This window comes from Lycium barbarum, chromosome 8 (genome assembly GCF_019175385.1).
Source record: "Lycium barbarum isolate Lr01 chromosome 8, ASM1917538v2, whole genome shotgun sequence".
NCBI lineage: Eukaryota > Viridiplantae > Streptophyta > Magnoliopsida > Solanales > Solanaceae > Lycium > Lycium barbarum.
In genome coordinates, this window is record NC_083344.1 from 111,078,516 (window position 1) to 111,093,780 (window position 15,265).

General features: G+C 36.2%; 1 protein-coding gene across 2 annotated transcripts; it reads left to right on the forward strand.

Annotated features, from left to right (window-relative positions):
• Positions 1-1,341: 1,341 nt before the first annotated feature.
• On the forward strand, positions 1,342-14,790 carry LOC132606700 (ethanolamine-phosphate cytidylyltransferase). Of its 2 annotated transcripts, none has more exons than XM_060320304.1 (10): positions 1,342-1,870; positions 4,525-4,760; positions 5,037-5,209; positions 6,207-6,278; positions 7,051-7,118; positions 8,784-8,904; positions 12,230-12,295; positions 12,379-12,501; positions 13,728-13,827; positions 14,494-14,790. In XM_060320304.1, exons 1-9 carry the CDS (start codon positions 1,575-1,577, stop codon positions 13,797-13,799), a joined length of 1,227 nt encoding a protein of 408 aa, XP_060176287.1. In that variant the 5' UTR covers positions 1,342-1,574; the 3' UTR covers positions 13,800-13,827; positions 14,494-14,790. The 2 variants fall into 2 exon arrangements, with proteins under 2 accessions (XP_060176287.1, XP_060176286.1); XM_060320303.1 differs by having other exon boundaries at positions 1,343-1,870; positions 14,145-14,610.
• Positions 14,791-15,265: the final 475 nt, after the last annotated feature.

Consider the following 15,265-nt stretch of genomic DNA (forward strand, 5'->3'; position numbering starts at 1 on the left):
CAAAAACTGCACCGTGCGTTGCACCAATTACGTATCAAATTTGACACGTCGACCAGTGCCTTTTGTTTTGCTTCTCAGTTTGCTTCCGATTGATCCCCGATCAGTGGTCACATTAATAGCCATAATCATCGGCAATAATGACCAAAAATTAAGCCACCATTCCTTGTCTCCCTTCTTTCTTTCTTTCTTTCTTTCTTTCTTTCTTTCTTTCTTTCTTTTCTTTTTCTTTCCTTTTTAATTCAATTTTGCTCCAAATGTCTTCATCTTCACACCGCTTTATTCCTTTTAGCTCTTCAACTCTTTTTTTTCATTTTCACTAGTTTTCCACAAATAGGCTCTCGGGACCTCGTAATACCTGAAACACAATAAAAATCACGTAAAATCACATAGACTTACTTAAAAACAAGTAAAACTTATTGCCGAAAAGCATCGATTGTGATGTGAAATCACGCCACATCAGTATTGCAAATAACATGTTTTGCTTTGTATTAATTATACACATGATAATATCAAATAGATTGTCTAACTAATCCGTCGGTTGAAAAAGTGTACCAAATAAGGGATTAGTAATACTAAGGCCCCGTTTGGACATGGTTTGAAACCATGTTTGGACATGCATTTTGGATATTTTAAAGAGTATTTTCTCTTATAGATATAAAAACCCCACAAGTTGTGAAAACTATCAAAACATTCTCAATTCTTATACAATCTTGCCAAATGAGCAAGTCATAGTTCATAACAAAATTAATACGCTAATTCATAACAACCAGCTCAAAATTAATACTAGAAGACCTTTCTAAAAATACAACATCAATTGATCAAATTTTAGTTCAATAAATAAAATTAAACTATAGGTCTTTTTTTTACAAAATTAAAAGGTTCGTAAACATAAATAAAATTTGGTGGAAGTTAATGAAATTGGTAAATGATTGATGGGGTAATTGTTAAAAATATCTACCAACTTATGAATCTTTTTTTACAAAATATAAACTTATGGGTCTTTTTTTACAAAATATATCTACCATAGTTTCAAACCCCAAATCATACCTTTTTGGAGCGTTTGAAACCACATGGGATGGCCAAACGCCTACTAAAGCTAATATATGAATTATTTTATCTAATACATCCTACCAAACGATCCCGATCCCGTAGCGATAAACCATGCGGTGTGCTACTTTGGCCAGCTATAGTTGTTTTATTGTCAAATCATGTAACTATACAATTTGTACATTAAGCCAAAGTTGATATACCATTTCTTAATTCCAATAAATTACAAGGTCGCCCATACAATAACCAACCATAGATGCTGTACCTGTTACGCTACGTTTATGTGACTGCTTTACAAGTGTTTGGTCCAAGTTCTAATAAACGTACCGTTCAAGTGCTAACCATTAAAAACGAGATACAAACGGCGTTATAAATGAAAAAATAAAGCACTTTTTCAAACCTTTTTGCCTTTTCTTCCTCACGAAAATTCTAGAGAATAAACATACTAATCTTAGAAACAATTAGAATGTTAGTGTCATTGTTTTTACAATAACAAATATTTTCGAAATTTTGGAGGACTAATAATAATGGGTTCAGATGGAGGACATTCGGAAAATGTGCAGAGTTCACGGTTTGTTGCCACGTGGCTGGTGGGAGGGGTGGTGTTAGGGTTATCAGTGTTAGGGTTAAGTTTTGCTTTACCAAAGAAGAAGAAGAGGCCAATAAGGGTATATATGGACGGTTGTTTTGATATGATGCATTATGGACATTGTAATGCGTTAAGACAAGCTAGGGCTTTAGGTGATCAATTAGTTGTTGGTGTTGTTAGTGATGCTGAGATTATTGCTAATAAAGGACCACCAGTTACTCCTCTTCATGAGAGGTACTAATATTTTGGATTTCTGTTTTTATTTTGTTTGGCATTATGTGTGTTGTTTTGCTAAATATGGTGTAATTAGATAGTGTAGATATGGGAATAATTAGTTTTCTTGCTATTCTGATGTTGTTTCTGTGTTACTTAAGCCGAAACAGCCTCTCTACCTTGTAAGATCTGCGTACACTCTACCCTCTCCAGACCCCACTTGTGGGATTACATTGTGTATGTTGTTGTTGTATATGGTATAATTAGTGTAGATATGGGAATATTCCGAAATCCATGTAATTAGGAGGTTGTGGATTTTGTTTTAACTGGGGACATGGGGAGATTTGTGGCAAATCTTTTTTTGATAATTGTATACCTAAACCTAGCACTTTCATATTTATGTGAATTAGTATCTTTGAACCAATAGAAGCTGTTTGTTCAGTTAGTGTGCTTTAGTTTTGTTGCTTCGGTTAAGTGTTACTCCCTCCGGTCTGCTTTACTTGTCGTCCTTACTAAAAATAGATGGTCCAAAATAGTTGTCATTTTAGAAAACCAAGATATAATTAACTATTAGTTTCCACCTTTACCCTTAATATATAAATGTAGAGAGAGATTAATGTGGTGAAAAAGGGAGTAGTATTAAACTATGTTACTCGGACTCTTCACTTTCAGTGCAGCACCCATGTCGACACGACATGGGTGCGGGTGTGGGATCCGCACCCGATCTGGAACCGATTTTGGATACTTTGACCAAAATCGACGTAGAAATTCTGGACAGATTCAATGATTTCTTTAATCAAAACTAAAGCTAAGGTGAAATTGAAGAAAATGGAATACCTTGTATATAAAAATTTCTATGTCACTCTATTTCCTCTTATCTCCTTCTGGGATTCTCCTCTTGATCAATATTTTTTCCTTAAGTTTTCCACATAATATTCCATAATTTAGGTTTTTATAACTCTATTTTTAGCTAAGTTACTCGGACTCGGGTGTGGGTGTCCGATACGGGTGCGGATCTAGAGGTCGGATCCTTCATGATCTAAATTCTAAGATTCGGGAATACGGATCCAGGTATGGATACGGGTGCGGGGATTCGGCTAAAAATAATTGAAATATCTAAAAATAGAATTATAAAACCTAAATTATGAGATATTATGTGGAAAACATGAGAAGAAAATATTGATCAAGAGGAGAATCCCGGAAGGAGATAAAAGGAAAAGGAGTGACAAAGAAATTTCAATATACAAGGTATTCCATTTTCTTCAAGTCCATCTCAGCTTTTCTTTTTATTATAAAAATCATTGGATCTATCCGGAATTTTTCCGTTGATGTTGGTCAAAGTACCCAAAAGCGGTTGACCAGATTGGGTACGGATCCCACACCCACACCCATACCCATGTCATGTCGACACGGGTGCGGCACCGAAGGTGAAGAGTCCGAGTAACTTAGATTTTTAGATATTTGAATTTTTTTAGCTGAATCCTCGCACCCGTATCCATAACTGGATCCGAATCTTAAAATTTAGATCATGAAGGATGCGACATCTAGATCCGCACCCGTATCGGACACCCGCACCCGATTTTGAGTAACTTAGGTATTAAATTGAGATAAAAAAAATAAATTAGGATAATTTAGTCAAAGAGAGTAGTATATGAATGGTTGTTTGGATATGATATATTATGGATATTGTAATGCGTTACGACAAGCTAGGGCATTAGGGGATCAATTAGCTGTTGGTGTTGTTAGTGTTGTTAGTGATGCTGAGATTATAGCTAATAAAGGACCTTCGTTTACGCCTCTTCGTGAGAGGTGAGATTTTGGATTTATAGTGTTTAGTGTTTTTGTTTTGTTTGGCATTATGTGTGTTGTTGTTCAAATTGGTAGGTTTGTTTTAACTGAGGATATGAGGAGATCTGTGGCTTGATTTTTGACAATTGTATATCTAACCCTGCACTTTATCTTTATGCGAATTTAGTATCTTTGAACCAATAGAAGCTGTTTTTTCAGCTAGTGTGCTTTAGTTTTGTTGCTTCAGTTAAGTGTTACTCTCTGTTTTATCTCTTTGATTGACTGGCTAGCTAATACTTATAAAGTTCTAGTGGGGGAAGAATCTTTCTTCCAAAACCTTAAAGCATAACTGGTAACTTTCCTGGGAAATCTTTTCTAGATTTGGTGACTGTATAGACATGTCCTACAGTGGGAAACTGGTGAGGATGGGTTCTTTAGGTTAGAGAAGCAAGCTTCTATGGGAGTATTTTGGGTGAGGATGGGTTTTTTGGGTTACTGAAACAAGGCTTTATAAAGTGGTCAACTAGCAAAAGAGGAGACCTCAGATCAGGGTGAAGTTTGGTCTGTCAGGATAGCACGAGTTGATTATCATGGCAAAGGTTTGGCCAGTGTTCTTCTGAAAGAACAGTTTTCCTCAGCTCAGAACACCATTTCCACCAGAACTTTCCTAATGAACTGATGGCTTCATTCCTTCATTTTGCTTATTGTCTGATACCATTGCCCTTGAAAGAATCAAAAGGAATTTAACAAATAAAATTATGTCAATTACCACTAGTTCTCTTTTGCTGTGCTTGACTGTGATGATTATTATTGTTTTGTCTGTTGCTTGGGATAGATTTTCAATCAAAAGAATTAACTCAGTATCGTTCTTGTTGATTTATCCCTAGGATGATTATGGTTGGCGCTGTTAAGTGGGTGGATGAAGTCATCTCTGATGCCCCCTATGCTATTACTGAGGATTTTATGAGGAAACTATTTGATGAGTATAACATAGACTATATCATTCATGGGGATGACCCTTGTCTTCTTCCTGATGGAAGTGATGCTTATGCCCTTGCTAAGAAGGTTGGTCGCTATAAGCAGATCAAGCGCACAGAAGGAGTTTCAAGCACTGATATCGTTGGTATGTATGTTCTCTTGATTCTTTGGCAATGAAAACCTCCTCTTCCAAAACAAAGTTGGCATTTGTGTGTGTTGGAATGGCTAGTTTAATGTTTGGGGCTGCGTGGCAGCATCTTGTTAGTGCCTTGCTATTTATACTAGTTAGATTACTGATGTAAAGATGTTTTGGCATTTGTTAATATTCAAAAGCTAAAATTTCAACAATTAAATTGCAAGAGCTTATAGGTGCTATTATTGTTTGTGTAATTAGTATTTGTTTTATAAATTTTCCATGTAGGTCGAATGCTTCTTTGTGTGAGAGAGAGGTCCTCTGTTGACTCCCCCAGTCATGCCTCCTTGCAGAGACAATTTAGCCATGGTCACAGCCAAAAATCTGAAGATGTAGGCGGGACACGCGTATCTCATTTTCTTCCTACATCTCGTAGAATTGTACAATTTTCCAATTCGAAGGTCAGCCTCTTGCATATCTCTCTAGTGGTAAATTTATTGCTCACGAAGCAAGAACCAAAACTTTTAAGGTTTGCTTGGTGCCTGATAAATTCTTCATAAAGTGATTGTGCTCATTAATATGTGGACTCTTTAAATGTTACCTTCTCCAAAAAAAAATAAAAAATATGTGGACTCTTTAAGTTTTCCTCAAAAAAAAAAAAAAAAAAAAAAAAAAAAGAGGATTTTGAGTTAATATCTATGTAGGAAAAGCAGGAGATTCTCAGAGTGTGAAAACTAAACTGTCACAAGTTTTGGAACTCATCCTGCCTCGTGGTGATTTGGGACAAGGAGGAGGTCGCTAGTCAATTGAGCAGTGAAAGAATAATCAAGTTTTCTGATTTTCTTATGTTTCATTTCTCAAAAATGTGCTGGGAGGCTTTGTAGTATTTGATATATGGCTGCTGAATAGGTTAAGGGAAGAAAAATAAAAGCGGGAATTTTTAATTTTGCATCAAAAGAAAGATAAAATTACCAAAACTATCCTAAATGAAAAATCACCCAGACAGCCCAGGGTGCGTCCCGTCCAGTGCTCTGCACATGGTTTTGCATGTTTGTTTTCCTTGCTTCATTTTGGCATATCAGCTTATTTCTTGTTCTCCTTTTTCCATATTTAACTATGTCTTTGGGATTCATGTTGCGCTAATTTGCTGCCGGAGCTTGCATATTCATCACACTCCACAATTATTAGATTTTAACATCAAATATTCACAAAATTAGGCCTCTAAACATTACTAACCAACTCAAATTAGCTGAGCGTGAGCAAATATGACAAATTTGTGAATAGTTTCAATTGTCATTTAACCAACAGTGCAGGATTTGTCTTAAAGTTAGGTTACAATCTTAATGAAAATCTGCTGTTCTTTTAAAACATCCCCTCGGTTGTCTCCATTCTATTATTTCCATGTCGCGGCTAGGAAGTACATTTGTTGCTCATAATGTTTTCTAGCTTGTTGTATAGGGAGCTGGACCTGGTGCTCGCATAGTCTATATTGATGGTGCCTTTGATCTTTTTCATGCTGGACATGTAGAGGTAAGTGTAGTCTCCTTTAAATAACTCTAGCTTATGGTTGAGGTGATCCTCAACATTCAACATGGTACCATTGTTCATGGACATTAGATTACCATGTTTTTTGCGAAAAAAGAAATTGGTGAGTGCGAAGAGATTCTCTTGAAGACCCAACCAAAGGAATAAATGTGTTCTTACCTAATAGCTTTGTCTTTTAGATATCTGTTTTGAGTCATCTAATATGTACAAGACCATTGCTGCAATAACATGTGGAATTTTTTTAGTGGTTGAATTAGGTTGGAGGTTCATTTTCTTGTTTAAAAAAAAAAACATGTGGGAATTTTCAACCTTTTGCCTAATATATCAAACTTACTTTCTTCAGAGCTGTTTGGACAACTATTGGATTTGTTTTTTGTAAAAACTTTTTAGGAAAAAGAGTTTATGCAAAAGAAAGGTGTTTGGATGGTTTTATGCAAAAAGAAATGTGTTTGGACTGCTGTAGCTTTTTTGAAGGTTTTTAAGTGTTTTCTGAGTACAAGTAGAATAACTTTTCTTCGACAAAACGCTGATACCTATTCTTCGGACCACTTCTTTGAAGAAGTCTTCAGGAGATTTTTGCAAAACTTCAACATCTTTGAATAAGTTTTTTGTGATCTTCAAAAAACTTTGTACAGAAAAATGCCATCTCTTCCCCCTGCTGTATTTCTTCTTAGTGCTTGTGAGTCTTTGTTTCTGTTATATCTAATGCATGCATCAGAATGCAGCTTCAGTTTCTCACTTTTCTGTTAATGTTTAGATACTAAGGCTTGCTCGAGGACTTGGAGACTTTCTACTAGTAGGCGTTCATACTGATCAAACTGTAAGGTAATACAGTGTGCTTCGGTGCTCTCAATCTGCTTATCCACGACCCTCACCTACTAATTTATTTTTGTATTTGGACGCTTCTTCAGGGTGATAAAACCCTAATAACATTAGTGGGGGACTGCTTAATAATTGTAAAAACTCCTCCTTTGTCTAAAATTAATATACTAATTTTTTTACATGTGGTTTTCTTGATGGTTCTAGTACCTGCCTAATAATCTTCTCCAACACGATAAAAAAATATCATTTCAATCCTGTTGGGAACTAAGAATATCAAGTAGAGTATTAATTAATATGATATTTGTTTATCATGTTAGAGAAAATTATGGATGACGATGAGACTTAAACTACCTGTTGTGATATATTGTTCAATTGTGTGAACATATTCCTTGAAAAGTGTTATTAGATACAAAAGGAACACTCTACTTCTTTTTGACAATTTAATAATTTCATTAAAAAAAATTTGGGCACAAAAACACCGGTACACGAGAAGTACACCAAAAAGTAGAAAACCTCATGAGTGCACCAGAAGGAAATAAGGGATAAGAAGTTATTCCTCGATTGTGCAAAGTTCATCTATACACATTCAAAAGCCCTCCTAATTTTTTCTCTTAAAATGCACCACATAAGTGCTAGTGGAGCAACACTCTATGCTATGCATCTTCCCCTCTACCCACCACAATTCCAGCTTAACTATTAGTTCTTGTACTGTGCCTGTCATTTTCCAAGTTACTCAAAATTAACACATAATTTCTCGCCATAGTTTCGAGGCTACCCGAGAATGAAGAGATGGTCAACGTCTTCACCCTAACATTTACACATGAAGCACCAACTAATGTATGTAACCTCCTCTTCTGAGATTTTCAGCCCTTGATATCACCCCTCTTGTTGCGAGCCAAGAAGCACGCCTTTCTTGGTACCTTAGGGATCCAAATCGATCTGTGTGGAGATGCAACCTTCTCCATATCAGGAGCTTCTCATAATATGACTTAACAGAAAACACTTCATTGTTCCCTGTCCCCACCTCATATATCATGGTTGTCCTGTGATGTTCCTTGTTTGTGAAGCAAATCGACTAGCTGGTGTGGGTTAGTTGCATTGGCGAGTAAAAAAAAAAAAAAAAAAAGAAGAAAGTTCTTTGGAAGTTTGCTGCAGCGCTATATTAGCTGTTGTTTTCATTGTGGTCGAGACTCAAGAGTAAGGGAATAATAATCCAAGAACCGTGAAACCTTCAATAATACGCCCATTGTCTATTTTTTCGAGAACATATGTGCTTTCTATATGATGGATGGAATATAACTGCATATAGCTAAAAGAAGAGGAATAGAAGACAAAAGCTTGGGGATGTGGGAGGAGAGGCCTAGACACAGAGAGAGAAAGACCAACAGTGAAGATTAACTGATTCTTTTTCTCACATTTTGATCAAAACTCTAAGCTTGTACTTTCAGATATGGACACTGGAAACTTTGATAGCTAGAAAATGCACAGTTGTGCTAATCCATAGTCAGTAGTTGAGGTTTTTGTGGAGAAAACAGCTTTTTACCTGTTTGCTCTTCTCCTCTTAGCATGTTTACTGGCTGGGAGCTCAATTTATCTTTGCACAACGAAGTATGGTTAGTGCAAGTTTAGTCAAATAACTCATCTTCCATTCTGTGTTGTCTTTTACAGCGCCAATAGAGGTGGACACCGTCCAATTATGAATCTTCATGAAAGGAGCCTAAGTGTTTTGGCTTGCCGCTATGCTGATGAAGTGATTATTGGTGCTCCGCGGGAGGTGTCAAAAGATATGGTACTCTCTACTCATATGAACACTATTGAGTAAATCGTTTGTAACATTCTCATTGCTACTATCAGTTTCAGAAAAAATATTTTTATTGTTATTACTCGTCCGCTTCAGTGTTTTCCTACAATCTCATTATTGACGGTGGTCCAAGAGTAAGGATGCTAAAAGCGATCTCACAGCATTTTTACTATTACGTATCTCATCTTTGGAGCTAAACAGTAACGACATGACATTAATGAAATATCACTAACACTTGCGTGGACCTTCTGAATTTTATTTATGAATCCAAGATGACTTATGACTTTCTTAATTTTGATGGAAATCAGATTGATGCTATCTGCTATATTAGTAATCTTTTCTAGATTATGACTTAATCACTGATGGTGATATGACATGTTTTCTACGTAGTGGTGGTTTTTTCGTCTTGTGGCTTCTTAGTTATAATGTCTTTTGCTGACAGATATCAGATCAAACTCAGGTCGTATCTTTACTTCTGCATATAACAGCACCAAGAACCCAAAATCATCTGCCTCAAGCTTTTCAGTTTTGACTCAGTACTATCCTCGTGTGGACAGAATCAGGCCCTCACTATTTTGTTTGACCCTCGTTCCTTTTATGTGGCTTTAAAGCAGATCAAGTCCGTTTCCCATTCTATGAGACTGCCTATATGATTGTCGTTCTGCTCGGGTCATTCATCCGCCGAATATTCGATGATGAATTTTCAGGCTTATTATACTTCTTCCCCTTGCCTCTCTTCTTCTTTCTTCCCTGGACTAATTTTCCTCTCCCTCTTCCAACCTGTTCTCTTATACACAACTATTCTGCATGCCCTTTCATCTTTTTCTCTCTTTCCTTTCATTCCTTCCCTTCCTACCCATTTGCTTCCGTTGCTCTTTTTTTTTCAATAGCAATAAGAATGTCTGTCACCTTGTCTTTGTTCCCCTAATAAGACTCCCTGGAAAATCTTCCAATATTCTAAAAAGAATCCCCCTTACCCATTCGTTATCCCTTTCCTCATCAGTGAAGGCTAGAGGTTACAATTCCATTCCCTCCTGCCTCGCTTTCCCCTTCCTTATACTCTATTAGTTCCCTCACGCTATTTGTGTCCTCCTCCTCACCCTTCCTCTTCTTCCTTGCCCAAATTCAGCACTGACCCCTTCCCCTATACTCCATGATTTCTGCTTCTTTTGGCACAACAGCAAGATTTCCTTTGGTGGTTGGGACTAATTTTGAGGATTCCTTTTGTTGTACACAAGGTTCGACCCCCCAAAGTCTTAGTGTAAATGATTCTGAATCTGGTCGAAGGCTATGTTGCTCAGAACTTTCAGAGTTCTTGTTGTACACCCGTGTTGATCCAACATGATTTGGGTGTGGGATCCACACTGGATTTAGCGATTTTTTAAATCTATATGGTGCTTCGTCTAAGTATAGGTTGATTGGATATTTGATTTGATTTTGGGTTTGTCATATAAATATTCACATAAAGTACCAGAACTCTGATATTACACGAGATAACTTATGAATAAAATATTGTTCCCCCCTCTCCCAATTTATGTGGCACCCTTTCCTTTTTAGTTTGTCCCAAAAAAAACGTGTGTCCGTAATTAGAAACAACTTAACTTTAAAATTCCTCTTTTACCCTTAATGAAATGATTTATAGCCAGACAAATGGCTAAGGTTTGTTTTAGACCACAAATTTCAAAAGTCTTTCTTCCTTTCTTAAACTTTGTGCCAAGTCAAACGGTACCGTATAAATTGGGACGGAGGGAGTATGCCTTAAAAATAAATAAATTATACTAGCTTTAATTTAATAACTTCAATTAATTGTCGAATATATACTTATGTATGTTGTAATATATAATTATTAGTTGTATCTTAACCCCCGTATTCATACTCCTATCTCTGAATTCTTATATTTAGGTGATGTTGAATACGACTTCTAGATCCATACCCGTGTCGGGTGCCCACACCCTTATCTGGGAACATAGGTCGAAGGTCGTTTCTTGTAGGCCGATTTCTAGTTTTCCAGCTACAGAGGCTTTCACCTCACGCTAGTCTGGTTTTCCAGGCCTTGATGCATGTCGTTGGAAGTTCTTTTCCGGCCAAAATCCCTTTTCGGGCAACTGAAATCTCTTTTCACTTTAGATTGTCAGTTCTGGATATTCACACCTTAACACCTGAATTTTGGTCTGTCGATTTCACCGTTCACCATTAGCTTTGCCATCAACGATCTGCCTTTCCAGTCTTGATCAATCCTTTCCGGCGTTTGTAGGGCCTCGAAAGGTTTGTACGGGACTGAATTTTGGGTCTTGCGAAGAAAAAAAGCTGGATGAAGTGAAATATGAAGGCTGAATATTCCGTAGTTTTAAGGGCTGTTTCTTGTTATGTGGATTAAAGGTGATTGTCATGTAGAATATGTTTTGTTTGACCAGAAGGCTGGTTCTTGTATATGGAATGTTAGGAAACAAAGATCTTTCTAAATATGTTATTGAGATTTTTTTTTTTGATTGCCTTTGAAATTGTAGTAGAATTAGTTTTGTCCTTTGTATATGGAATGTTAGGAAACAAGATCTTTCTAAATATGTTATTGAGATTCTTTTTTTTTTTGATTGCCTTTGAAATTGTAGTAGAATTAGTTTTGTCCTTGATAGATACCGTTCCTTGAATATTAAGAGTCTTTGAGTTTTCGCTCCGAAGGAACGGTATCTTTTTTTTTTTTTTTTTGTCATCAAAAAAAGATACCGTTCCTTCGGAGCGAAAACTCAAAGACTCTTAATATTCTTTGCTAATTTGGCAGGCTTAAAAGGTAAGGGAGACCCAAATGATCCTATAGTTTTGGGGTTCAATTCTCCCTTTGGTAGAGCAATTTTGTATTTTATCTTTCTCCTCTTATAAGTAACTTTGTTTACAATTCTCTTTGTACAAAAGAGTTCAGATTCTAGTTCTTGTTGTAATTAACCTAATAATGGGTTAACTTACTCCACCCTATCCAGAAAAAATATATAAAAAATAAGTTCATCTGACTCATCTCTTCCTCCCAAAGAAGTTATAACGTTTGTTGTCTGTTGACCGTCATATGTATTTTTTCATAATTCATATTTGATGAGAGGGAATTTCAGTAGTTAGTTTTGCCTGGAAATCTCCTTTTGCTTTGTTTCCCTAGGATCTCTATTGACCAGAAAATTTCCTTTTGGAGTTAAAGAAATTAGTCATTTTTTCCTTCCTAAAACTGTAATTATAAAGCTAATGATCTCCTCTTATTCTTGAATTGATCTCATAGACTATATCATGTTACTCCTCATTTATTGTGTAGTGACCTTTTCCTATGCAGATAACAACCTTTAATATCTCTTTAGTTGTTCATGGAACAGTAGCTGAGGACAGTGATTTTCAGAAGGTACTCTATGGTTACATGTGGTTTTTTACGATATTAGGCTACAAGGTCCTTTTGTTTGTTGACCATGATACTTTATTTTGCAGGAGAAGGGTAACCCATATGCTGTACCAATTAGCATGGGCATTTTCAAAATTTTGGATAGTCCTTTAGATATTACAACGAGCACAATAATAAGGAGAATTGTGTCAAATCATGAGGCATACCAGGTTACTTCACCTCGAATATGTTACTCTTTTAGTTTCTTTTACATTTATTTGAACCAGGATTTCGGAGTCAGTTTGTTCTCCTGAACTGTTATAAGATATTTCTAACAAGTAAATAATGAAACAAAGCAAACGTGCAGCCTATGCTATAATGTAGAGCTAGACTGTAACTTAACTGCAAAATATTATCAATCCCTTAAGATCCTTCCTGAAATTCTTGCATTTTTATGATAACAAAGCAAATCAATTCAATTCAGTTGGACGTTTGCCTTCCTACTTAAAACCTCTTCCCAGTTAGGTTGTATAGTTCTAGCATCATGCTTCCAAGCTCTATCACTTTCCCAATATTCCCCTGATTTTGACTCCCCATCTGAAGAACAGTATCCCTCTTCGTTGAATTGCCTTCCATGCTATCAAAATTTTCCTCAGGCGACTAGGATTCTTCAAAAGCAATAGGACAACTTTCTGTGTAGCCTCCTTTATTTTCTCCGCAAATCTTCAGTGGTTTGAATTGCTTACACTTCCACCCAAAAATTTTAAAACAGCTCGTACCCTGATTCACCCCCTAAGCACAACTGCGAAGGAGAAACAGTATTATTTATTCGTTCATTGGAAATATTCCTTCCTGTTACAATGTTGTCACAACTTTTCACTGTACACTACGAGAGATATCAGCATGAGCCGCAATTAGTTACCTGAAAGTCTTTCAAGTTAATTTGAATCAACATACTTTGCCTCAAAACCAGGAAAATGGGTAGAACTCTGTAATTAAGGATTTGGTTTTTGCTCTAACCAAATGTCATAGGAGAGTGCCAGAAAGTCCCACATGCACCTACACATGACATTGGGTAATGATGAAGCCGACAGCTTCTTGGTGGCGTATGACAACTCTGGCGGCATGGCTTTGTGGATTATCTTGAACGAAGATTCCTAACCTTTTAAGTGGTGGTGGTTATGCACCATACTCATGGAAGGCAACTTAACCTCGATGGTTCATTCAATACAATTAAATATGTCCGAGAATAATATTATTTTCCCAATTGTTATTAATAATTGTACAAAGAGTAAATAGACTTTATTTCATATTCTTCTCCAGCCAATATGCAATTCTGTCCATTTGTTCCAATGCTTATTGAGGCAATTTCTAGTTTATGTATTAATCTGGCCCTGTTTGCCTGGTTGAATCGAAACATGTATGTGATGGATCTAACTATGACTTATATCTGCAGAAACGAAATGAGAAGAAAGCAGCCAGTGAGAGGAGGTACTATGAGGGAAAGAGTTACGTCTCTGGTGATTAGTTGACTTTAACAGATTTACAGAATCAAGGTAACTGTGTATTTATGATGTTGGCAATTCTTCTTAACGGCAGAAGAGCATTAGGTTGTGTGTTTGGAGATAAAATAAAGAATTGATAATATCTGATCTTAGTATCCTCAATATGCATGTTTTTTACCTAAATCACTATGGTTGTTTTGCATTGTCATAAATTTCATCAAGGGGTTTTCTTTCCCCCCTTCTCCTTCACTTTTGGCCAAAAACACTACTTTTTCTCAATCTTAAAATTACTTGGTTCCTCGAGTTTCTTTTGTTTGTTTCCATCAATGCTATGAAAATGAATTGTCATCTATGTTGCCTATTTGCAGACGATGAATTGTTGTGGGGCAAGAAGCTGCTTCAGATATGCAACTTGTAACCCCCACCCCCTCCCCCCCTTTTTTTTTTTTCTCTTTTAAATTTATGTAGTTTGCTTTTAATCTTTTAGGAGGTCCCTTGCGTCAAACTGCATACTAGTATACATGACGTTCTCTAGTTAAACAGAAGCAATTCTTTGACCAAAAACATATGTAGGTGTGTGAGAAATAATGTATCATCATGACATTGAGGCTTCATTACAGCAAGTGGACTACTTACACTTTTATTGTATTTTCCTCTTTTTGCATGAATCGTATGTACGTCATGCTAATGAAATGCGGAATTTCCACTTGTGAAAAGCTGTATATGCGTCCGCCCACATTACATCTGGTACGCTAGTTGCACAAATGGAGGCCTCTTGGGTTGTACAATGAAACTATGGGTATATTGATGAAGGTTCGTTTTTGGTGCATTTTATTTCGCGGAGCAGAAAAATCAGCTTGCGGATACATTTTTTAGTTCTCAAGTCTAGTGACTCGTTTCATGATTCGTGTTTATAGAGTTAACTGTTGAATTGCTTGTTTCATAATTCATCATTCGGAAGTTCTCTGACGGTAATATCAAAGATAATGAAATTCATAAAATTAACATTAAAAAGGTTGTTTGTCCAGCCTATAAAACAAAAGAAGCCTGTTTTTGCACATTTTTTTGTTTTTAAAAAAGTTGCAATAATATAGCAGTCCTTGCAGCGTACATTACGTTCAATTTTGTGGAACTCACAAAATAGTGATATGAAGTTAGGTTGTAGCGGCTTTTCTTCAAATTACTGATCTAAAAAGTTTGAACAGGGAGAAAGAGGAAGAAAACACTAGATTCCAACTCTTAAAATGCACCTAAAAAACCTTCTCCATACAACCGTTTGTATTCACTAGTTACCAGCAACAAATCAAGGTAATTTTTTTTTTTAATAAGGTGCTGAAATCTGTAATCTTTTATTCTTAATTCTTTAAATGTTCCAACTTTGTTTATTCGACACTTGCTTTCTCATATGAAGAAGGAGGACCGAAGGTTGCCCTCATATCACAGATGTGTATGAAGATGGTTGTTTGACGTCTTTTTTTCATGGCTATAA